This window comes from Delphinapterus leucas, chromosome 12, assembly GCF_059928025.1.
Source record: "Delphinapterus leucas isolate spDelLeu-1000000601 "Yukka" chromosome 12, BTC_Dleu_Yukka2, whole genome shotgun sequence".
NCBI lineage: Eukaryota > Metazoa > Chordata > Mammalia > Artiodactyla > Monodontidae > Delphinapterus > Delphinapterus leucas.
In genome coordinates, this window is record NC_143140.1 from 65,794,062 (window position 1) to 65,818,360 (window position 24,299).

Sequence of the window (24,299 nt, forward strand, 5' to 3'; positions counted from 1 at the left end):
CTAAGAAAGGAAGAGGAGAAGATACATATTTGAGACTTTGTGCATCTCAAAATGTTTTTATTCTATCTATATGCTTAACTGAGGGCTTAGCTTTAGAATTTTAGAAACAGTTTTTCTTCAAAATTAATAGGACATTAGACTTCTAATGTGTTTATATGTGCCTTCCTTTTTTCCATCTCTTGTCTTTACTTCACTTTTTGAGAAATATCTGCAATTTCATCTTCTAGAGCTTATTGAAAATTTTATTTCTGCTGTCATATTTTTAAATCCCAAGAGCTCTTTCTGTCATCTCTTTCCTTTTTAAATGCTTTCTGCTCTTTCTCTATGGATGCCATACATACTCTCATCTCTGTGAGAAGTGAGTTTTCTTCTGCTGTCTGTATTGTCTCTTTTTCTTCTTGGTTCCTCTCCCCAACCCCAATGCATATCTGGTGGTCCTTGGCTGTCAGCTCATAATTTAAGGGTGAGGCACTAAGCTACAGGGCTGAGCTTGCCAGCTGATAGGCTTCATTACAGGTTAATCAGGAGGAGAGCCAGACATTTTGTTGGGGACTCCCAACTGTATCTAGTTTTCTTTTCAGGCTGGTTTGTTTTTCAAAGAAAGGACACTTCTCATGTGAACCAACATACACCGGCGTGATGAGACTGGAGGGAATCTTACCATTCAGTGCATAGATTTTAAAATTTAATTCCATTGCTTTCACCTGCTTTCCAGGGTGCCTTGTGTCCTTTAGTCTGGTTGTCTCTTTGGATCAACCTCCCCAGTGAGTAAAGCTTCTGTCTGGCCTCTTTTACAGACTTTCAACCTATCCTCTTCTTTTCAACTTTACATACATCCCCTGTCTTTAGGAGACTCCAAGTTCTACGCTTCTGGTGTTCTACAGAAGGAATCAGTTTCTTTGAGTTTTTCCCAACCAGAGGCTCTTTGTTATCAGTGTTTACTGGTTTACCAAGTCAAGGTTACAGTAGTAAACACATATGCTTATCTGACTTCCAGTTTCTGAAAATTTCTTATCATCTCTTATGTGTCTTCATCATTACTGTTCTTTTAATGGGATTTCAGAGGGGAGCAGAGGTAAATGTTTGTGTACAATCAAGTTGAGAAGTTTACTCCACTGCTGTATAGTGTTTTCCAACCGGAGTGTTGCAGCATGTTAGGCGTACATCCTCTGCTTGTGTTTCCCCTCATCTTCATCTCCTTCCTGTCCTATATCTCATCACGGAGCTCTCCTGCCTATGAATGTAGCACACAGTGTGTGCTGCCTTTTCCTTTGTGAATTGATCTTGTACATTTTATTTATTTACTTTTCCCCAGCTTTATTGAGATATAATTGACATATAACATTGTGTAAGTTTACAACGTGTACAGTGTGATGATTTGATATGTGCACATATTATAAAATAATTACCAAATATGTTGTAGACACCATAGCTAATTTTTGCTTTTAGCACAATATAGTGAATAGAGGAAGAACATTCTAATTTAATTTAATCTTCTTTTTTATAAATTATAAAATAATTGTTTAAGAAATATATATGTTGTGGGCAGTAGAGGGCATATAAATCAAAATTTCTGAAAAAATTAAATGAATAGCAAAATGTTTATATACTCATAATTGTATGCTCATCAAAGTATAATTATGTAATACTGTATTACCTTAAGTACTTAGGCAGCACATTTATAGATGCCTGCTAGTAAATAAATTATTGTATTAGTCTTTAAAGTTGCAAAGAAAATTATAAAAATATATTCCTATATTTCAAGATGAATAAAGCATAGCTACAAATTTATTAAAGTCCCCAAATTAAGTAAATTTATACAACTACAGCTTCTTTGAGTTAATCTTAGGTTAATTAGAAGTTCTTGCTCAACTGAAGAATATTATCCTTAAGTCATATCTGTATTTTAAAAATAGTTTATATTTTATTTTCAATTTTTATTTGCAAACACAGTATATATCACCACCTAAAGTTAGAGCCTGAAATAGATTTGGGTTTTTAGCAGTAGCTCCCATTATCCCTCTGCACTCAATTCAGGTTTTAACCTGCAAATATTCCTTTCCAAGGTGTATTTGATTTGCCCTTCCCATGTCCCTAACCAGAAGGGAACCACAGAAGAAAACATTGCTGAAGACATCCATTTCCATTGCTTGCGTAGACCTGATTCACTAACAAAATAAGAAAAGGTTAAATGAAAAACATTCTAGGGAAGTTACAAACCAAGTAAGGCGATGGGTGAGCCACAATGTGGGCGTCATTTTTTTTTTTTTCTTTTCTCTCTTTCAACAGGGAGACATATCGCCTCTTCCTCCCACTGTCCCAGACTGTCTGCGGGCTGATGTCAGGATTGCTCCTTCTGAGAGCCAAAATTGTTCCTTCTCTTTAGCAGACAAGAATATCACCCACGGCTTCCTCTATCCTCCTGGTTTGTATAACTCTTTTTTAGAGCAGCAGCTTAGAAAGCCCTCATCAGCTGGATGTGGGCATGTGCCCTAAACATATGCTCCCCACCAAAACTACCTGCTTGGGCTGAACTAGCTGCCCAGGAGGCTTCCAGTGATTGTGGACTGGCCTGGAGAAGTGCAACAGCTATAATAAAGACTAATAAATTTTGCACTGGGAACCACACATCAGCTCTAATCTGGCCCAGATGTTCAGAGAGTTCGGCAGGTTTAAGTTTAATTTTAAAACTGAAGATTCTTTGGAGAGGGACACAAGCGTCTAAAAAAACTTTTTTTTTTTTTTTTTTTTCTGGTGACTGGCCAAGCTAAGGCTTGCATTGAGAATGCCGCTGTGCCTGTGAAGACAGATCAGGCTGGAATTGGGGCCTCTCGCTCAAGCTGTATATCCAACAGCTTTATGTGGATTAAGCGGCTGAATAAACTTGAAATATTTTTTCAGGAAGCTTCTCTCTTGGGAACGTAAAAAAGCCAGTGTGATTTTTCTAAAACCCAAATCTCTTCTCTGTTCAGCAGGGATTGTAATTTCCTTGATTTACTCATGAGATTTTCAACAATTTCAGCTTCTGAGAATGGGTTTTCTCCAGATATTTGGCTTCATTTTTCTGGAAGCCATGACCAAAGAGGTCAGTTTAGAGATTTATAATTTAGAGGTTCTGAGATTTATAGTGGGGAAAAAAAGGCCTAGTGAAAGCAAGTAGCACATCAATGTAAAATTCCTAACAGAGAATTAGGATAATAAACTGATATATCTTGTTACAGTATCTAGAGACAATTAGAGCGCCACCAAATTTATGTAAACCCTAGGATAAACCTTAAATAGCTGCAACATTTTATTAATAAAAAATTTTAAATTGGCATTATAAAATTGTATCTGTTAAGCCCTAAGATATTGGTTGATTTATAAATGTTTGTCTTGACAAGGAAATGAAATGAAAAACTAAACAGCTTGTCTCAAAAAATATTAAGGATTGAATGAAACCACCTTCTAACTCTCCATTACAAATTGTTAGCATTTCCATTATAAGCAGATTCTTATGTTTCCTGAAAAGAAGATAATTGTTATGTTCATTGACTTTACAACTTTCAAAGTTTAGTTTAACAAGTAGAAAAGACTTGTAGAGGGTCTGAGGACTGTGAGTAGCATGTGAAATCTTAAAGAAAAAGACACAAAATCTTGCTTCTCCTTGCCTTTTGGTTCCTATACATTGACCTTTCATTTGAGTATTAGTTAAGGTAGCCAAGAGTAGTTTAAATGTAAAAAACATTATAATAAACATTCATAGGCTTGCAGCAGTTTAAATCCTCACAATATTTCAGTGAGAGAGATGCCATGAGACAAATGAAGTACAGAGGGACATAGCGCTTTGCCCAAGTGGGTCAGCTGGTGGGCAGTGGAGCTGGGATTCCAACCCGGGCAGTCTAGTTCCAGAGCACACAGGCTCAGCACACACTCCTCTAGATGGCAAGTCCATGTGTCTTCAAAGCCAACCATTTGTGGTGCTGTCAGCAGTCTTCATTGAGTTAAAACCCACTTTCTTAAGAAAATTTTACTTTGGAAGAGTTATTTATCATAGCATCATCATCATCATCATCATTATTATTATTATTATTATTTTTGCGGTACGCGGGCCTCGCACTGTTGCAGCCTCTCCCGTTGCAGAGCACAGGCTCCGGACGCGCAGGCCCAGCAGCCATGGCCCACGAGCCCAGCCGCTCCGTGTCATGTGGGATCCTCCTGGACCGGGCCATGAACCTGCGTCCCCTGCATCGGCAGGCGGACCCCCAACCACTGCGCCACCAGGGAAGCCCATAGCATTATTATTTTATGTATATTCAATAATGATGCTTTCCTATCGGTATTATATATTTTTTATATAATATATATATATTATATATATATAACTATATTATATTATAGTTTTCTAGAGACTGCTGTAACAAATTACCCACAAACTTGGTGGCTTAAAACAACAGAGGTTTATTCTCTCAAAGTTCTAGAGGCCAGAAGTCTGAAATCAGGGTGTTGACAGGGCCATGCTCCCTTTGCAAGAGAGAATCTAGGGTAGAATCCTTCTTTACCTCTTCCAGCATCTGGGGGTTCCAGGTGTTGCTTGGCTTGTAGCTGCATCACTCCAGTCTCTGCCTCCATCTTCGCATAGCTTTCTCCCCTGAGTCTCTCCTCTTCTCAATCCTCCTTCTCCTTGTAGGACACCAGTCACTGGATTTAGAACCCACCCTAAATCTAGGATAATCTCATCTTGAACTTTTAATTACATCTGCAAAGACACTATTTTCCTACCTATCACATTCAGAGGTAATGGGGAGTTAGGACATGGACCTACCTTCTTGAGGGTCACCAGCCCACTATAGGTATCAATCAAATGCATAAAACTGCCTGCATTATTGATGACTTCCACTGGAGAGTGCTTTGTATCTCTGTGTTTTGTGTGTTAATAAATTTACATTAGTATGTTATACTAATGGGCCTATTATGTGGAATGTCATACTTTCTCTTATAGCTAGATTTAATAAAATTCATTTGTTTTGCAGCAAACGATAGAACTTCTGATAGTCAATATGATGCTTTAATTACAAGTAATTTGGTCCCTATGTATGAAGCATTCAAAAGTAAGTATATACTTAGATTATGAATTTTAAAATACCCAAGTGACTCTTTGAACTTCTAAACTAAACACATCTTTTATTGCAATTTGTTTCTGTTATCAGCCATTTTGTTCTAATTTTTTTTTTGGCCGCACCTTGTGGCATGTGGGATATTAGTTCCCCGACCAGGGATTGAACCCGTGCCCCCTGCAGTGGAAGCATGGTGTATTAACCACTGGACCTCCAGGGAAGTCCCTGTTCTAATGTTTTAAATATTGAAACAGGAAGGATGTCTAACGTAAATTCTTTTTAACTTACTTCAACTTTGGGTGACTTGTTGCTAGAATTTTGATAATTTTTTAATCCTAATTTTACTGTAAAGAGCTAACCACAAAATAAAATTTTACTGATACTCACCATAAGTAAATGAAAAGTGTTTGTCCCTAGAGTCACAATTAATAAGGCAGTATGTGTGTTCTGACCATTTTTTAATACAGTCCCCAAAGCAGCTCAGCCCTAGGGAGGCATTTGGAGACATATTTAACTGTAATTTCGAGACTGTAACTACATCAGCAACAAAAAGCTATCATGGGTGTGGCTGTTTATTTTTGTTGCATAGACTATTTTGCAGTATTACTCAATGACCACTGACAAGTATTAAAGCAGAATTGGATGCTATTTAAATGTACCTGTTTATAATAGAAAATATTTCCATGTTCAATACAGGCAGACATTTTTAACGCTTTATTCTTTTATTTTTAGCAATGTGGAATTACTTCCATAGTGTTCTTCTTGGAAAACATGCCATGGAAAGAAATGGAGTCAATGTGGTTAGTGGACCAATATTTGATTATAATTACGATGGTCATTTTGATGCTCCAGATGAAATTACAGAGTAAGTAATTTGAAACAAAATGGACTTTTGATTTGGCAATAGGGTATCATAAGGGGAAACCTCAATATTTAAAATTAAAGCTCAGTATTCTAAACATTACATAACATATTTATATAGAGATGCAATTGTTGACTATTTTCAACTAGTCTATCTAAATATTTAGCAAAAATTTTATATGGCAAAGATTTAAACTAATAGGCAAAGAAAAAAATGTCCAGGAATAGTTTAGAAAAAATTTTATTTGGAAAATTTCTAAACTAATGTGAAAGGGAAAACGTGGTTTTGTCAAGGTTAAGGAGGTAGGGAAGACTCACTGTGCTATCAGTAAATAGAGAAGCAGTTCGGCAATAAATAAAAAAAATCAAGAAGTGACTATTCAAAATACTGCCCAGGGCTTCCCTGGTGGCGCAGTGGTTGAGAGTCCACCTGCCGATTCAAGGGACACGGGTTCGTGCCCCGGTCCGGGAAGATCCCACATGCCGCGGAGCGGCTAGGCACATGAGCCATGGCCGCTGAACCTGCGTATCCGAAGCCTGTGCTCCGCAACGGGAGAGGCCACAACAGTGAGAGGCCCGCGTACCGCAAAACAAAAACAAAAACAAAATACTGCCCAATATTTTGGATAGTGGATGATTCATAAAAGTATCTCCCAGGAGATAGTGTAGGCTTCCTATAGAAAACTAGTCCTACTAAACTGTACATCTTTGGACTAAACCTGGTCATACATGTTGCTAAGAATTACTTTTGAACTCAGCACACAGGAATAGAGAGTTTTAGAAGTGTCATCCATGATTTCTCTTTATTATCAAAATGGACAGTACTGAACTCTTGTACTAAGCCTAGATTATGTAAAGCAATGATTTATACTCATACCTTCTGATAAGATAACATTCATCATCACTAAGTGTGTGGCCTTAAATTTTGTTTGCCTTGTCCTTATTTCAGTGTTTATTGACCCTGTCTTTCACCATTTAATAATCCTAGCAAACAATTTGATAGCACTTTACTCCATGCTAGGTATGCTTCTAAGAATTTACAGATACTTCATTTAATCTGAAAAACATCCACATGTTAGATTCCATTAGTTCCCATTTAGAAAAGGAAACTGAGGCACAGAGAGGTTAACTAACTTGTCTAAGTTCCACAGCTAAGTAGTAAAGCCAGAACCCAGACAGCCTAGCTCTGATTCTAAAGCACAGTAATACATTACTACTTATACCAGTTCATCTTCCTTTTAGTGGGCTCACACTAATAGCTTACCTTTATTTTGCATTTGAAACTTTTAAAAGCACTTTCATGCTTGTTATCTGAGACTAAAGGACTGTCGTATCAGTTGTATGGATTTGTCCCTGTCTATGCTGCGAAGTTGGTAGCATAAGAAAACCTCCATGTTAAAGTTGAGGAAGGTTAGAAAGTCATAGACTATTAGAGGATTAGTACACATCCAAACGACTAGTAGAAGTGCGCAGCTACAATTGAAATCCCAGCTCCTTCATTTCCAGCCCCTACTCTATTAGGAAACGTCACTGTGATGTATAAGTCAACAAAGCTAGGAGGCAGAATACCATGCTCTGCTTTTCATTGTATTTTAATATTTTCCCATGATGTTAAAATGACCAGGCTTGGACTTCTATAATCTTGATTCAGACTCATTAAGGTTTAAAAATGTGTGGTAAGATTTTGTATTTTCTATTTATTTACTTTCTTTTACTATAATTTTACTTTGACATTTCTTTAAAAATATAAAAAGACATTTCTAATCTTCAGAAGCATAAGTATAATAACATCAAATCTTTTCAATTATGTTTTTAGATACGTAGTCAACACCAGCGTTCCCATCCCAACACACTACTTCGTGGTCTTGACCAGTTGTAAAAATAAGAGCCAAACCCCCAACGCCTGCACTGGGTGGTTGGACGTCTTACCCTTTGTCATCCCTCACCGACCTACCAACGTGGAGAGCTGTCCCGTGAGTATGCTCCTGGAGAGGCCCTGGGCCCTGAGAAAATGATTAGTCAGAGCTCACCTGGGCTTTCATAAAAGTGGCTCTGACTACAGTATACTTTTTGGTGTTTCATGGGTTAGAGTTGTAGTAAATATGACCTCAGTTTTGAACTTTTCCTTAGACTGTTGATCTCTATGTAATTAATATCGATTTAAACATGTATATGCTTACATGAACATGTGTTTATATATGCATGTCATATATTTTATTTAGATATATTTTATTCACATTCACTAATAAGGAAAGGGGTTGTATCTTATTAGGCTTTTTATTCTGAATGCAAACCTTAAGGTTCTGTCCCAAAGTTGGCACTAAATTAATGTTTCTTAAATGAATATATAAATATAAAAATTCCATCGACTTGAAACATGAGGTCTGAAAATACATATATATATAGTATGTATATATATGTGTATATATATTTACCTAAATACGTATATACATATATGTATTTACAAAATAAGTTAGCTCGAATAACATTCCTTTTTTAACATCATGAATTAGGCCACCTCAAAACCTTTTGGATCAAAGCAAATTATATGTAAATAGTTACTTCAACTTCATATATGTTCTTTATAGAAAAACATATGTATTCTGGTAATTGGGTTTTACTGAAGTCATTCAGCTAATATATTGAATACCTATTAAGTAAACATTATCATGATAGAAGCTTTTTAGAATGCACCAAGGAAGAATACATTGTCTCTGCCCTCAAGGAGTTCATATATAACTTTGATATATAAATGAGATACAGACACATAAATGGGCCAGTCGATCATATAAGAATTATTTTAAAAATTAGAAGTAAGAGACATTACAAAGTTGGGATTCATTGTCAAATACTGTTGTAAGTATTTAGTGTTTCAAATTCAAAACACTTTTGGCTGGAATAACAAATAAAGGTTACATAAATTGAGGTGGGAGTAGGGCTGAGCCCTGAAGGATGGGCAGAATTTGAACAGATTGAAAGGATTAGGAAGACTCTTCTGTGGAGGAAATGAAGAAGGGAGGGACTTGGCAACTGGCTGGATGCAAGAACCAAAGGAAAAGGGAGACTCAAAGCTGAATCAGAGATTTTAAATGCAGGTAATTAGGGGGAAAAAAAGAGGGAAGTTAGGAATGAGAACTGTTTTGGCAGGTAGGTAGGATAATTAAGTGTAGGTACATCTGGTTTGTAGAAATGGGTGTTCACATGGAAAATCCCATGAGCTAGTAGAGATGGAAGTTAAAGCTTAGATTCTAAGCCAGGTTGGGATTCATCTCTATTCTTTCATCTGTTCAACACATAACTGCCTTCACCATACTGTGTGCTATGGGCAATACACAGATAAATCAGACGTGAATTCTAGCAGAAAAGGCTCATAGTCTATCACTTAGAAGCCTAGTAAAATAAAAGAAAGAAAAATAAGTGGCACAAAGAGGGACAGATAAAATGTAGTAGGATTTCAAAAGAAAAATACTTTCTGGTAAGGAAGGCTTGAGTCTTGAAGATAGGATTTGAACTTGAGTGTTGAATGGTTGCTTTCAGTGACTCAAGATGGATGGCAAAGTTTAGAGGCTAAGCAGCGGGTCACTCATAGTCCTAGAATGAGGAAGAGTTTCCAAGCAAGAAGCTATCAGGAGATGTTGCGTAGTTGAATCTCTTCCTATTTGTCCTGTCAGAAGTTTATTTAGTCGAGACAAGGGGAAGCCATCATTCTTCACTTCCTCTTCCAGTGGCAGACTTTGGTGACTGATAGGGTGTGGTGCTCTTTTCCACTGAATCAGGAATAAATAGTTCTTTATCATAGAGGTTCTAGATAGCCATTTTGGATTGGTTAGAATGGGTGCGAAAAGAAGAAATGATTCGCTATCCCTGGTCTAGGCCCTTATTGCCTTCTATCAGGACTTTTGAAAATGAATTTTAAGTAGTTTTACTGTCTCCTGTCCTCCTCCCCTTCGCCTCTGTATTTCACTATCAGGTTGCTCATCTTCAAATTGAGTTTTTCATGACGACATCCTTTCTCATCCATTTGATTGTCTACCTACCCTGAATAAAACTACAAAAATAAACAAACAAAAATCTCCCAGCCTGTACTTAAGGCTCTTCACCATTTACCCTCAGTTGACTTTGCAGACCTAAGTTCCAGGCGAACGGAGGTTCTTGAAATTACTTGAACACCCCTTGATTTTCCCTACCTCCATGTGCTTGCTCATGCTCTTGTCTCTTCTAGAATGCCCTTCTTTTCCATCTGCTAAAAATTCCACCTACACCTCAAGGTAAAGTACAGATGATTTGAAGCTTTCCCTGAACATCCAATGTGGAGATGATCTCAAAATTAACAGGGCATCATCTCTATTGAATAAGACATGATCACTAATAAATTGGACATATTCCAAAATTTTAAGGAATTGGCAGTATAGTAATCAGACTATGATATCTATAAAGATAACAATGAGGCATAATATGATGAGTATGAAACAAACTTAAACCAAGCTATAATTATAAGAGAGATTGTGACATGAATAAGATGTGACTGTCAATTAGCTATAGGGAGGGAAGAGAGGATAGAGCCAAAGGTGACTGAAAATTTAGGTGTGATTGGCCAGGAAATATATAAGACAATCAGTTGTTTTGGGAAGGATACATTTGCTGTTGGTGGTCTTCCGATTAAGAAACTAGTTGAGGGCTTCCCTGGTGGCGCAGTGGTTGAGAGTCCGCCTGCCGATGCAGGGGACACGAGTTCGTGCCCCGGTCCGGGAAGATCCCACATGCCGCGGAGCGGCTGGGCCCGTGAGCCATGGCCGCTGAGCCTGCGCGTCCGGAGCCTGTGCTCCGCGGTGGGAGAGGCCACAACAGTGAGAGGCCCACATACCGCAAAATAAATAAATAAATAAAAAAGAAACTAGTTGCATATCTAGGAGGGTATGTGAGAAGCAGTATAGAATAGAACGCAAATGCATGAGTTTTGGAGTTGGATATCTGGGTTCAGTTACTGATTTGGCCTCTTTGGGTAAACAACTGAGTGTCACTTTCTTCAAATGTATAAAAAACTCACCCCCTCATGATGTTGTTTTGAAAATTAAATAAGATATTTCATATAAACCCCTAAGAATTCTAAATACATAGTAAGCAAATGGTAGCCATTATAAAGAAATCACATTTTATTAAGCAATTACATTCTAAAGTCAACATAAAGTGAAATTGTTTACAGATAAAATCACCCAGAATCAAATCACCCACAAAGTACTGTACATACACAAGCTGTACCCTAATAAGTGCAATTCAGCCAACATTTCCACCAGCATTAGAAGAGGTAATTGTGCTTTAAGCACCCAATGAAATAGGCTTTCTTTAAGCGTCATGTTGTATGAACATTCTGCACTTTTAAATATTCTAATCACTGAGTGGGGGGAAGGTACTCGCACTATAAAATGTTTAAGGGAACAGATACCAGTTGTAGAAATGGTAGATTCACAATTCCACCTCACACTTGATGTAGGGAACTAGATTCTTATTTCCTTATATATCTTCTGTCTTCCTTTGTTCTTCCATCATTTCTTTCCTCCTCCTTTTTCTTTTTTTCCCCTCAACTTTGTATGGCTGAATTCCTGTCAGATAAATGAGAACGCTACCATAACTCCAAGTGACTATCATTATTGTAACTTAGTATATATTGGAAATGCAATTGGGGGTACACGGTTGTACTGTAAATAGAATTAGGGGTAGACAATACAGGTATGGAACTTGGAAGAGAACAGAACTGTAGAGATAGATTTGGTATTAAAGCACGGGAGTGAAATAAAATTTCTGAAGGGGAGAAAATAGAGAGAAGAGATCCAAAGATCAGATGGAGGAAAATGTCTGTTCTTCCAGGAAAGAAAAAACTAAAGTCAGCTGAGGAAACAGAAGGTGTCATCAAACAAGTAAGCAGAGCTATGGAAGACAAAGAAGGAACTTTTAGAAGCTTGGGGTAATAGCTAAGTGAAAGGTCTACAAAAATTCTACTGTTAGGTCATCCTTGACAAAATGGTTTTGTTAGTGTGATGGCAGTGATAATGAGACTGTAAGTGAATAAGGAAGAGATTAAGGAGGTGGTTAGGGGAGAAAAATACTGAAACTGGTATTGCCTCAAAAAACTAACAAATTGAGTTGTATTTTAGGTGTATACAATACTTCTATTTATGTAACAGGTCTAATACATATGTAATAAACCAACAAATTATATATATATATAAATCTAAAAGCATATATTTAAATATGGCTCATAAAAACTTGATATACACAAGGCTTTTATTCTCTTGGGATGCAGTGGTACAGCTAGAGCAGCTGTTTACAGCTGGCTTCTGTTCAGATTGGTTGGTGCTGGTGAACTATCTGATATGGAATTGCTTGAGTATCACCCCTGCCTAGTTATAATTATGTTGTACTTAAGATCATTTAAGTACATTTCATTTCATTTAAGATCATTAAGATCATTTCATTGCAGTTTTAAAAAAGCGAAGACTGTCAGGTGTTCCCTAAACATTCAGTTAGATGGATACCAAATAAGCTGGGAGAAAATAGAGTTATAAAAGCCATGGGGGGGAAACTTTATGAAAAACGTCATCAAAACTATTAAATGTTACTAAAATGTGAAATAGTGCAAGCAAGAAAAAAAGACTGAATTGGATTCCCATTAGAAATATGAGTTAATATTAGTACATCACATATTTATTTTAAAAAATAATAACTCACCTCATGAATCTCGCATGGAGAAATACTTCAGAGGTTCAAAACAGTGGTTTTGTCTTATACTTCCTCTGGCTCAAATAGTAGCTGCCTATTTTAATCTTGCATACTTAAAAAACAAGTGAACCAGTATGCTGAAGTCAACTGAAAGTCATTTAAGCAGACTCATCTAATTAAACAAACTTGTAAACTTTCTTACTTTTAAAAAATTTAACTGGAAATTTAGCAATATCATATGAATATCAGGAAATTAATAAATAAAGAATAAGGAATTTCACAGAAATCCATGGCTCTAAATTGTTGCACTAACCTTTATATATACAGTATATATAGTATAAAACATTTTTTTTACTATACTATTTATTATACTATTTTAAACTATACTGTTTTTTATATGTAGTTAAAAACCTATTGAAAGTCAAATGGCCAAGAAATATCTGAAAAGGTACTCAATATAACTCAGGGTAATAACACTTAAACAGGGATAAAGCACTATTTCACATCATGGTTTGGTAAGGATGTGGGGAAATGGGGATTATCCTCCATTGCCAATGGAACTATAAATTGGTATAAACACTTTGAGGAGTGCTAGGTTGAATATCTGGTGAAGTTAAAGTTACATGTACTCTATGACCCAGCAATTCCATTTCTATATCCTAGAAACTCATGTTCTTGAACACAGAAGACATGTGGTAATTTATCATGACACTATTATTTATAATGCCAAAAATACTAGCAATATGGCAATGAAAAAAATAAACTGTGCTACCACAAACCATAGCTAAAAACAAAAGACTTAACTAGATCTAGATATTTCACTATGAATAGATTACAAACATGATATTGAATGAAAAAGTAATTATAGAATGCCACTTACATGATTTCTATAAATTTGAAAACATAAATCAATGCTATATATTGTATACTGATGTGCAGTAAAAGTGTAAAAACACAAACTGGATTCACACTGACTCATGATAATGATTAACTCTGAGTAGAGGAATGTGGGGACTTAACTTCATCTTTAATGTCTCATTTAAAAAAAAAATTGTATCTGAAGTAAATATAAAAATGGCTGTGGGCTTCCCTGGTGGCGCTGGGCCCGTGAGCCACGGCCGCTGAGCCTGCGCGTCCGGAGCCTGTGCTCCGCAACGGGAGAGGCCGCAACAGTCAGAGGCCCGAGTACCACAAAAAAAAAAAAAAGCAACAACAACAACCAAAAAGACACAGGAAAAAGGACAACTTCTAAGTTATAAAAGATCTTTCTGTTAATGAAAAATCATGCCCCAGGGAAAATAGTCTTTTGTTTTTCTTTTTCAGGAAAATAAACCAGAAGCTCTTTGGATTGAAGAAAGATTCAACGCACATGTTGCCCGGGTCCGTGATGTGGAACTTCTTACTGGGCTTGACTTTTATCAGGAAAAATTACAGCCTGTCTCTGAAATTTTGCAACTAAAGACATATTTGCCCACATTTGAAACCATTATTTAACTTAATATATAAAACAACTTTGGCAAACTGTAAATGATTTTTTCTGCTGAAGAATGTAAAAGTTTTCTATTTTTCCTTGACTCCTCTAAAAGCCATGTTGTATAATTTTCATTATTCTCTTCTCTTCTTCATTTCAATAAAAATATATTATTTTAAAGTTACACTTTTTTTTGCCAGAGATTGTGCTATGTTGTTCCTTGCTTATTATATTTATTATCTCACTTATAATCCTGGGCTATATTTTTCTTCCCAGCATTATCTAAATAGAAGGGAGAGTAGGAGAAGTAGGTCTCCCTTTTGAATCAGTTCTACATCAGTTTTGTTATAAAACTTTTTATACTTGGCAATCAGGCAATATTTATTAAAATAAAAAGTACACATTACCTTTATTCGGTAATTTCATTTGTAAAAGTGGTGTCAACAGATATACTTTGCAGAAATGCATGAAAATATCATCTTTTACGAAGACCAGAAGGTAACCTAAAAGACTTGTTGAGCAAATTATGGAGTTTATTTAAGCAATCAATGGGATGCGATTCCACTACTATAAAGAAAGAAGTTGATCTACATATTGACTGTATGACTATTGTTAAATGAAGAGAAGTGGTAGAATAGCATGTATAGTATACTATCATTTTTCAGGGGCTGGCAAAACTTCTCTTTAAGTGTTGGATAATAAAATTTTTCAGGCTGTACAGACTCTGCTGCAACTACTTAACTCTGCCATTACACCAAGGAAGTAGTCATAGATAATATGTAAAAGGAATTGGAGTAACTGGTGTCCAACAAAACTTTATTTACAAAAGTAGATGGGGGGCTAGAGTTGGCCCATGGTCTGAAGTTTGTCAACCTTGATTTGTACACTAAAGCCAGGGTGGAGAGAGGCAGGAATTAATACTAAGAGACAGAGGGAGATAAAATTTTTATCTTGTGACTTTTGGCATTGCATAAAATTTTTTTAAAACTCTCTCTATATGTATCTCTTTAATTTTTCAAAATGTGATTATTAAGCAAAGAGAACCCAGTACTCATTTGGGAGGCAATATCATTGGTCAGATTTTTGGATTTGCAGACTGGCAATGTTCCAGATTCATTTCTGATATATATAGACCAGTTCATACAGGGGACACAGGCTTTGCTGGTGAGAAAAAAATCTTGTGGCACGAGCTTCAAAAAAACAAATTATTTCTATTAGGACTTCAATGGAATTATGGTCATTAATTACAAGTAATTTAAATATTAGCTTAGGGCCATTGGGTTTTTTTTTTTAACTCTACTTATAGAGTTAGTTTTAAAACGTACAATTCAGAGAAGCTGAAAGACAAGACAAAAATTGGAAACTATTTCCAGCTATGTGGCAAAAATGTTGATGCCCTGTATATAGACAGAATTCCTCCAATCAGTGGTCCCCTGCCCCACTGTGGCCTGGAAACTAGCTAAGATAACCTGGAATTTAGACTCCACTATGGGGGGAGACAAGTGAAGGATGGTCACAACCTTGAACTGAGTTTAACTCTGGTTGTCCTCATTGCTTCTGAGTTTCTCTTAAAGCAACTAAATTGTTTTTGATATCAGATCAAATGGGTGCTCAACATAGAAATAAAAATTTCAGTCAGAGAAGCATTAAAATTGCATATTTTGCATAGAGATTGTGTAAGGTTTTTTTTGGTATAATCTTATCCCATTAAAAAGAAATATGTATGTGTAAAATCATTCTTAAGGAAAGACACCACTGATTTAACAATTCATGGAATTACAGGGGATTTACAATCGTTACTTTGTAACTTTCAGTATGTAGCCTACTTTTTTTTTTGCGGTACGCGGGCCTCTCACTGTTGTGGCCTCTCGCGTTGCGGAGCATAGGCTCCGGACGCGCAGGCTCAGGGGCCATGGCTCACGGGCCCAGCTGCTCTGCGGCACGTGGGATCTTCCCGGACCGGGGCACGAACCCGTGTTCCCTGCGTTGGCAGGCAGACTCTCAACCATTGCGCCACCAAGGAAGCCCTGTAGCCTACTTTTTAAATAATGATCTTGTCTTACTTTTAAAATCTGAAATTGTAAATAATAAAGTTAGTTGCATTTAAAAACTATTTATTTAGAAAGAACTTCAAAGATACAGAAAGGTTGTGAGAATAGTATAAAGAACTCTGTATAACCTTCACCCATCTTCACTGATTGTTAATATTCTCTCTATGTATGTTTATGGATAGCTTTATTTTTTTCCCTGAATTTTCTGAGAGTATATTGGAGTCATTATGCCCATTTACCCCCCCAGAACTTTAAGGCGTATCTCCTAAGATCAAGGACGTTAAGTCACACAACCACAGTCAGGAAGTTTGATGTTGATGCAATATCATTATTTAATTTCCAGATCAAATTTAATTTTTTCTCATTTTCAATAATGTCCTTTAAAATATTTTATTTTCTGGGATGCAAAACAGAATCATGCATTGCATTAAGTTTTCTTTCCTCTTTGGTACAACAGTTCCTCAGCCTTTACCAAATAATGTCAACGTTTTGAAGAGTCCAGGCTATTTATTTTGTAGGCTGTCCCTCAGTTTGGGTTTGTCTGATATGTCCTTATGATTGGATCCATGTTTTGCATTTTTGGCAGGAGCACTACATCAGTGACAGTGTGTCCTTGGTGCTTCACTTCTGGAAGCACAAGATGTTCAATTTTGCCATTATTATTGATGCCAAATTTGGTCAGCTGGTTAAGTTGGTGTTCACCAGTTTTCTCTGCTGCAAAGATAGTACTTTCTCTTTATAATTTAGAGGTTATTTGTGGGGAGATACTCGGGCACCTATAAATATTCTGTTTCTCATTAAATTTTCACCTGTCTTTAGTATCCATTAATAATTCTTCCCTGGTTCAATTTTTACTACGACAATTGCAAAAGGGTGATTTTAAAAACTGCCATTATTCCTTCTACATTTATTAGCTTTCTACTGTAAGGAAAAGCTTTCCCTTCTTATTTTTGTTTGTTTGTTTATTATTTGTTTCTTTTTTAAATTTTATTTTTAAGTTTATTTTTGGCTGCGTTGGGTCTTCGTTGCTGTGCGCGGGCTTTCTCTGGTTGCGGTGAGTAGGGGATACTCTTTGTTGCGGTGTGCAGGCTTCTCATTGCAGTGGCTTCTCTTATTGTGGAGCACGGGCTCTAGGCCAGCGGCCTTCAGTAGTTGTGGCTCACAGGCTCAGCAGTTGTGGTGCGTGGGCTTAGCTGCTCTGCGGCATGTGGGATCTTCCCGGACCAGGGCTCAAACCCGTGTACCCTGTATTGGCAGGTGGATTCTTAACAACTGTGCCACCAGGGAAGCCCTATTATTTGTTTCTTATTTATATAGACTCATGGATTCTTTTTTATTCCAATTGATTAAAATACACGGAATCATTGTTTAGTTAAGTATTCAAATTGCCCCAAATTTGGCCTGTGCAAGCTCCTACAGGTGGGTTCTTGTGTCCTTTTGACATATCCTCATTGTTTTCTGAGCAACTTCCTTACTTTCTGATACCAAAAATAACGTCTTAAGCTCATCTTGTACTTATCTGTGCTAACTCTGGAATCAGCCATTTCTCCAAGGAGCCCTGGTTCCATTTAGTGGGTGCTGGTACCCTAATTACTTCTGGCGTATCATTGTATCTAGGCTTCTTTAGTCTACAAGAGTACAATCTATAGCTACATCTCTTTGTCTATGTGTCTCTATTTATATCTCTATTTATATTTATAATTACATGTGTAAAATGCAATGAGTTCAATTGCCATTCAGTACTACATGGTTCTTTCTAACCCTTTCTCATTTCATAATGGTATCTTCCTTCTCCAACAGTGAGAAACTTGGTTCCCAACATTATCAACATATTTACTCATTTGCTCAATCCTATAATACGAAGAATGAAGGAATTACTAACCAACACCATTGAGAGAAACAAATCTACTAAGTAGAATTCAAGAAATGTTTTTAGTTCTTTGTGTCTCAAGACTAAAAATTTATAATCACAATTCTGTGTTCCAAAATGACTTGTATTAATTTTTCCCCCTTCAGTGTAGTTATGTTATTCTTTCACGGATCAGGCCTTTGGTGTTGTATCTAAAATGTCATCACCATACCCAAGGCCATCTAGGTTTTCTGCTATGCTCTCTTCCAGGAGTTTTTAATTTTGTGTTTTACATTTACGTCTATGATCCATTTGGAGTTAATTTTGTGAAGGGTGTAAGGTCTCTGTCTAGATTAATTTTTTTCTTTGCACGTGGATGTCCACTTGTTCTAGCACCATTTGTTGAAAAGACTACCTTTGCTCCATTGTTTTGCCTTCACTCCTCTGTCAAAGATCTGTTGACTACCATAGTTAATTAAGTCAATCTCCTATGCAAGGGCCTTTAACTGTTTCCAATATTTTGTAGTTACAAATATACAGCAATGAATAACCTAATCCATATGTAATTTTGTTCAAAGTGTATCTTCTGTGAAAATTCCTAGAAGTTGGTAAACATATATATGGCACTTTTATTTTTTAAAACTAGAAGTACTATATTGGCACAACTTTAATTCCTAAATTGGTATATTCAAAATCTGAATTTACTGAGATGTAGTTTTTCCCCACCAAGAATGGAAATAATTTATTTTTTCTAAATCGTAAAAGAAACACATACTCTTGTAACACTATCTAAACTACATGTATATATTTATACTATTTAACTACATATATAAACATTTTATATATCAACTACATTTACATATCAAAAATATATAATATATATTACACATTATTAAAATCACACATAATCACAGCAACCAATGATTATAACAGTTAAACTCTATTAATTCATGGCCCCTGGGCATAGCTCTCCTTTGAATATAATATTTGAACATAGGATTTGGAGAAATGTCAATCCACATTACTTTGGTTCAGAGTCAAATGTTTTTCTCAGGTGAATTTCAAAATTTTCAGGAAAATACTTATGTTTTAAGGATTTAAAAAATCCTTTCTATCAGAAAATTTAACTTATTGGAGTAAGTCCGGAAATGACTACTTGATATTTCAATAAATGCCTTGATTTTTTACAAATTGGTACCCAAAATGTGTAGCTGAGAATTAATGGAGCCTTAGGTGGGTGTAGTAAGAATCCATGTTAGCATCCATGACCAGTCATCACCCCAAGTCTTCTTGAGTTATTTTTTGTCTTTTGGCCAATAGAACTATATCATCTCTCAGGTGATGCAGTTGTCTTTCCTTTTTTACTCTGCTGACATCAAAGTATATGATCAACTAAAGTTTTGACAAGTGCTTTGTATATAAATGATAATTTAATACTACAGAATTACTTGCTTTTTAAATAGAGGAAACTTATATTACTTCTGTTTTTAGTTGTACGTGTTTTGGTAGACAGGCATATAAGAAGGACATTTTTGTGAGTTCCAGTGTTACTGAATCAAGGACTACAATTAATTCTTGTTTGTAGAAAGAGAACATTCTAACCCAAATGGGGTCAACTAAGTTCTTGGGAGCAGGCTTGGAAAGAAGGGAAATTTTAAATGTTGGCTTATTTTCCAGATTTAGTTAAGATTATGGAAATTTATTTTTTCAATGCCTTTCTCCATTTGTTCTTCTCTTTTTTTCTTTCTTTCCTTCATCTCTTCCTCTCTTTCTTTCTTCCTTCCTTTTTTTCTCTCTGTCTCATTCTCTTTCTTTCTTTCTTTCTTTCCTTCCTTCCTTTCTTCCTTCCTTTCTTCCTTTCTTCCCTGCCCTTCCCTTCCCCTGCTCTTCCCTCCCGTCCCCTCCCTCCCTCCCTTCCTCCTTTCCTTCCTTCCTTCCTTCTTTGCTTTCCTTTTACGGTTTTTAGTGCCATAGTCTGAATTAAGGAAGCTCAGATTCTGTTCTTCCATAAAATAATCAGAAACAAATGAGTTTTCTGGGCAAGTAGAAGCAGATGGGTGGAGATGAAGGGGATAAAGAGGTGTACCTATTTATGTGCCAAGAATTCATCTTTAGCCATTAATTTAGGTGGCATTTAGTATAAGAATATCCATCAGTGTTTGATCATTTTAGAATAAGTACATGAAATTTCTCTCAGTCTATATTTATGCTTATATATTTGACTGATCTTGATGCTATAAATCCCATCTGGTTTTGGCACTTGAATTTATTTCCAAATTACACTTGGGTTCTTTGAAAATCTTCTTGCCCTAGGGACATCTCTTTCCTTCCTCCACCTCCATCCCCACCCCTGCATCACCACTACCCTACCACTACTGCTTGTCATCTGTTTACTTTGAGAGGGCTGGGCCTGGGAATGGAGACAGGACATAAACTGAAACAGTTTTCAAAAACACAAACAAGGCTGTTGGAAGAAATAACTTCTTTTTTACACAGCACCCTTGGAAGACCACAATCACTCCCTCAATCACTGGACTCAACGTTTGAACAAACTTCAAGAAAGGAACAAACCTCAGCCTTCCAACGACAGAGGATTCATGCAATTCTGACTTGTCCCAAATCCATGTTGTAAACGTAGCTGAATAACAGCTAGTAAATCATGACACCAGACTTAGACCTAGGCTGGTTCTGTTATTCTATGATATTATGTTTCTCAGTGTGTAAACTAAAGATGTATAGGTGTAGAAGAAATCTGGAGCGGCTAGCTAGTCCATCTCATATGGTTCACTCCACTAAAGTATAATGTTTTATATGTCTAAGGGATAAACAAAGACCTTAAACAATTTTTCCTATTTCTTGAAATTAAGGAATTTTGCCTAATGATTTGCATAGTGTCTTCTCTATTTAATGTGTTAGCTGTAAAGTTTGTTTATAATAGTCTCCCAAGGAATCATCTCTTCTCGGTTGTGTTATGAGGTGGTAGTGAATTGATAAGACCATGACTCCCTAAGTTACAGGCACCGGGGTTTAAATCCTGGCTTCCTAGCTGTGTGACCTGGAGCAAGTTTCTTAAACCTACAACTTAGTTTTCTCATCTGTAAAAGGGGAATCATTTAGTACCTACCTCATAGAGTTGTTATGAGGATTCAATAAGTTACCAGATCTAGAATATGTGCAACAGAGGCTCTGCCATGGTAGCATTGCCCTCTCTCAATCACATAGAAAGCACTCTTCTTGAATGAACAAGGCAATTGTTTCTGCTTCACTTGGGTTTGGGCACAATTTCAGTGACTCAAATTTGTGAATTGTGTCAGGTTGATCTTTGCCCTGTGATTTGGAGGTTTGACTCCTATATTTCCTGCCAGGATGAGTTAGTCACATTAATAGCATCCTCCATTATGGTTTGTGGTTGCCCTGATCTTTCAATTTGGTCTGCCTCTATTACAGTCCTTATTCATTGGTTAGGTCCAAGAATATTTTTATCAGTTATGCACACATTAGCAATTTAAGGGGGAAGAAAAAGCAACCGTGGCATGCTTAATCTTGTTACTCTGGGATACTGAAAAAACCAGAAACAGATTGTCCACAGTGTCTCTGATCAACTGGCTTTGGCAGTAGATTCATATGTTTCCTCCCGATCTGTCTGGATGTCATCTCAGAAAATGGACTTATTCTGATGATTTTATCATCAGTTATCACCTCAGATTGTGACTTCAGTCTCTTACAGCATTTAAGCAGAGTGTTCCACAAATTAAAAACAGAAATTTAGAATCAAATATGTAATCAATTATTTTGATACAAAATATCGTCCTCTCTTGCTGTCCCTTTGAGACTGGAACCAACTACCTTTTCCTAGTCATTCAACAACATGTGTTTCCTGTTCAAGATCTTCTCATTAAATTTATTTATTCAACTAATGTTTACTGAGTTCCTACTATGTTCCAGACACTGTTCTAGGGGCTTTGGATAATCAGTGAACAAAATCAACAAAGATCCCTGCCCTTGAGAAGCTTATATGCTAGTGAGGAAGATAAACAATAAATAATAGGTACAACAAATAAGAAAATTAAATTATATATGTTAGAAAGAGATAAATGCCATGGATAAAAAGGAAAAATAAGGCAGAATAAAAAAGGGCCAGGACAATGGGTAGTGGAAATGTGGAGGACAGTTTGCTAAAAATAATATGTAAGGTGGTTAGGGTAGGTCTCCTTGAGAAGGTGAGATCTGATAAAGAACTGGGGGACACGAGGTGTTAGCCAGGCAGATGCATGGGGGAAGCTATGAAGTAATGTCCCTGGTATGTTCAAGGAGCAGTAGGAAGCCAGAATGGCTATTAAGAAAAGTTTCTTGTCCCCTCAGACCTCTCATAACCATTTCCTGCGATACACAGTAAGAATAAAAAACTAGGGCTTCCCTGGTGGTGCAGTGGTTGAGAGTCCGCCTGCCGATGCAGGGGACACGGGTTTGTGCCCCGGTCCGGGAAAATTCCACATGGCGCGGAGCGGCTGGGCCTGTGAGCCATGGCCGCTGAGCCTGCACGTCCGGAGCCTATGCTCCGCAACGGGAGAGGCCACAACAGTGAGAGGCCCGTGTACCGCCAAACAAAACAAAACAAAACAAAAACAAACAAAAAAAACTAGATAAAGGAGATTTTTTTAAAGTTGCCACCAAATCAAAAAAGTGATCAAATTTTTTTCTTTCAGCTCTTTTTGACACTCTGAGTCATTCTGTCCCAGAATAAGATCTTCTTGTAGGCAGAGACAATAATGAATGGGGCCTACCAAGTCCTAATTAGCAATAACAAGTCTGTTAGCTATAATAACCTCAAGTATAGCCCTGCATTTTACCACCTATTCGTATTAGGATAAACCAGATGAAATTGCCATTCTTGTAACTCAAAACCTGCTAAACATTGACAATTTCATATGGTTTGACCTATACCCCACTTTGGTAACATTAAAATGACATGTGTTTCATTTTTGGCTAAAAACCAAAATGAATAAATATTGATAACAGAAAAAAACAACATGAAGTGTATTGATTTTCAGAGATACACTTTGACATTGTCATGGAGTTTTAATTGTTTGTTTTATGAAACATTTTAAAATTCGTAAGTGTGTGTACCAAACACTTTCACATGTCTTCTCATTTAATTTGATATACTTGCGATTACTCCCAGTCCACATGTAACAAACCTGATAAGAATAGAGATTGAATTATTTCCTTGAGACCACAAAGTTACTAGAATGTTAAGCCAGGATTGGACTCCATGTTTTTTGATTCTAAGTCCAGTGCTCATTCCATTTTATCATGATTACAGTCTTTTACTATCAATTAATCAAGATATTGAAGGATACAAGAACTTAAAAACCCAGGTCTTGCCTTTAAGGAGCTGATAATCCAGCCAGGGCAGTGTTTTCTAAGGTGATTTCTGTGGAATCCTAACGTACTGGTGTGACAGTTAATTTTACGTATTAGTTTGTCTGGGTCTATTCCGGGTATTTCTGTGAAGGTATTTTTGCCCCATTTAAATCTGTGGACTTTGAGAAAAGCAGATTGTTTTTCATAATGTGGTGGGCCTCATCCAATCAGTTGACCGACGGAATAGAGCAAAAGTCTGCCATCCTCAAGCAAGAGGGAATTCTCCAGAAGACTTCCTTAAGACTTCCTTTACAACATCAGCTCTTTGGACTTGAACTGTATATTGTCTCCTCCCTGGGTCCCTAGAGTGTTGGCCCACCCTGCAGACTTTGGACTCGCCAGCCTCCAAATTGTGTGAGCCAATCCTTAAAATCAATAGATCAATAAATATTATATATATTTAATATATATGTAATATATTATATATGTTATTTATATCTTATTAGTTCTGTTTCTCTAGAGAAACCTAATAGACCTGGAAAACTCCATTACAAAATAGTCTATATGTTTAGAAAGTACTAAGCACTATTATGTCCTTTGGAAATATACACAGCACACATTAATATATCAGAAGCTTCAAGGATTAGTTTTACTTAAAAAAAACTTTAATCAAAACAGAAAGTACCAGCAACCTATGCATATAGTTCTAGTGTTCTAAAGAATACACTTTGGTAAATGTGGAGCAACAAAGCCAATTTGTATAAACTAGTACTACATGGAAAGACCTGCCAAGTACTTTAGGAAAAGCACAGGGAAGAGGAAGTGTGCACAGTGGTCAGAGGCGGACTCTTGCATCACGTTGCGTGAACTCCGTATGGTTCATTTTCATT

The 24,299-nt window shown here is 36.6% G+C and overlaps 1 protein-coding gene across 1 annotated transcript in view; it reads left to right on the forward strand.

Moving 5' to 3' along the window:
• The window catches only part of ENPP3 (ectonucleotide pyrophosphatase/phosphodiesterase 3), a 69,337-nt gene extending 52,239 nt beyond the window's left edge, over positions 1-17,098 (forward strand). Inside the window, exons 21-25 of the mRNA XM_022556704.2 lie at positions 2,290-2,425; positions 5,013-5,090; positions 5,829-5,961; positions 7,774-7,930; positions 13,998-17,098. Of these exons, the coding sequence (XP_022412412.2) occupies positions 2,290-2,425; positions 5,013-5,090; positions 5,829-5,961; positions 7,774-7,930; positions 13,998-14,168 (675 nt within the window). The 3' untranslated portion in view covers positions 14,169-17,098. The remainder of the gene's footprint in view (positions 1-2,289; positions 2,426-5,012; positions 5,091-5,828; positions 5,962-7,773; positions 7,931-13,997) is intronic.
• Positions 17,099-24,299: the final 7,201 nt, after the last annotated feature.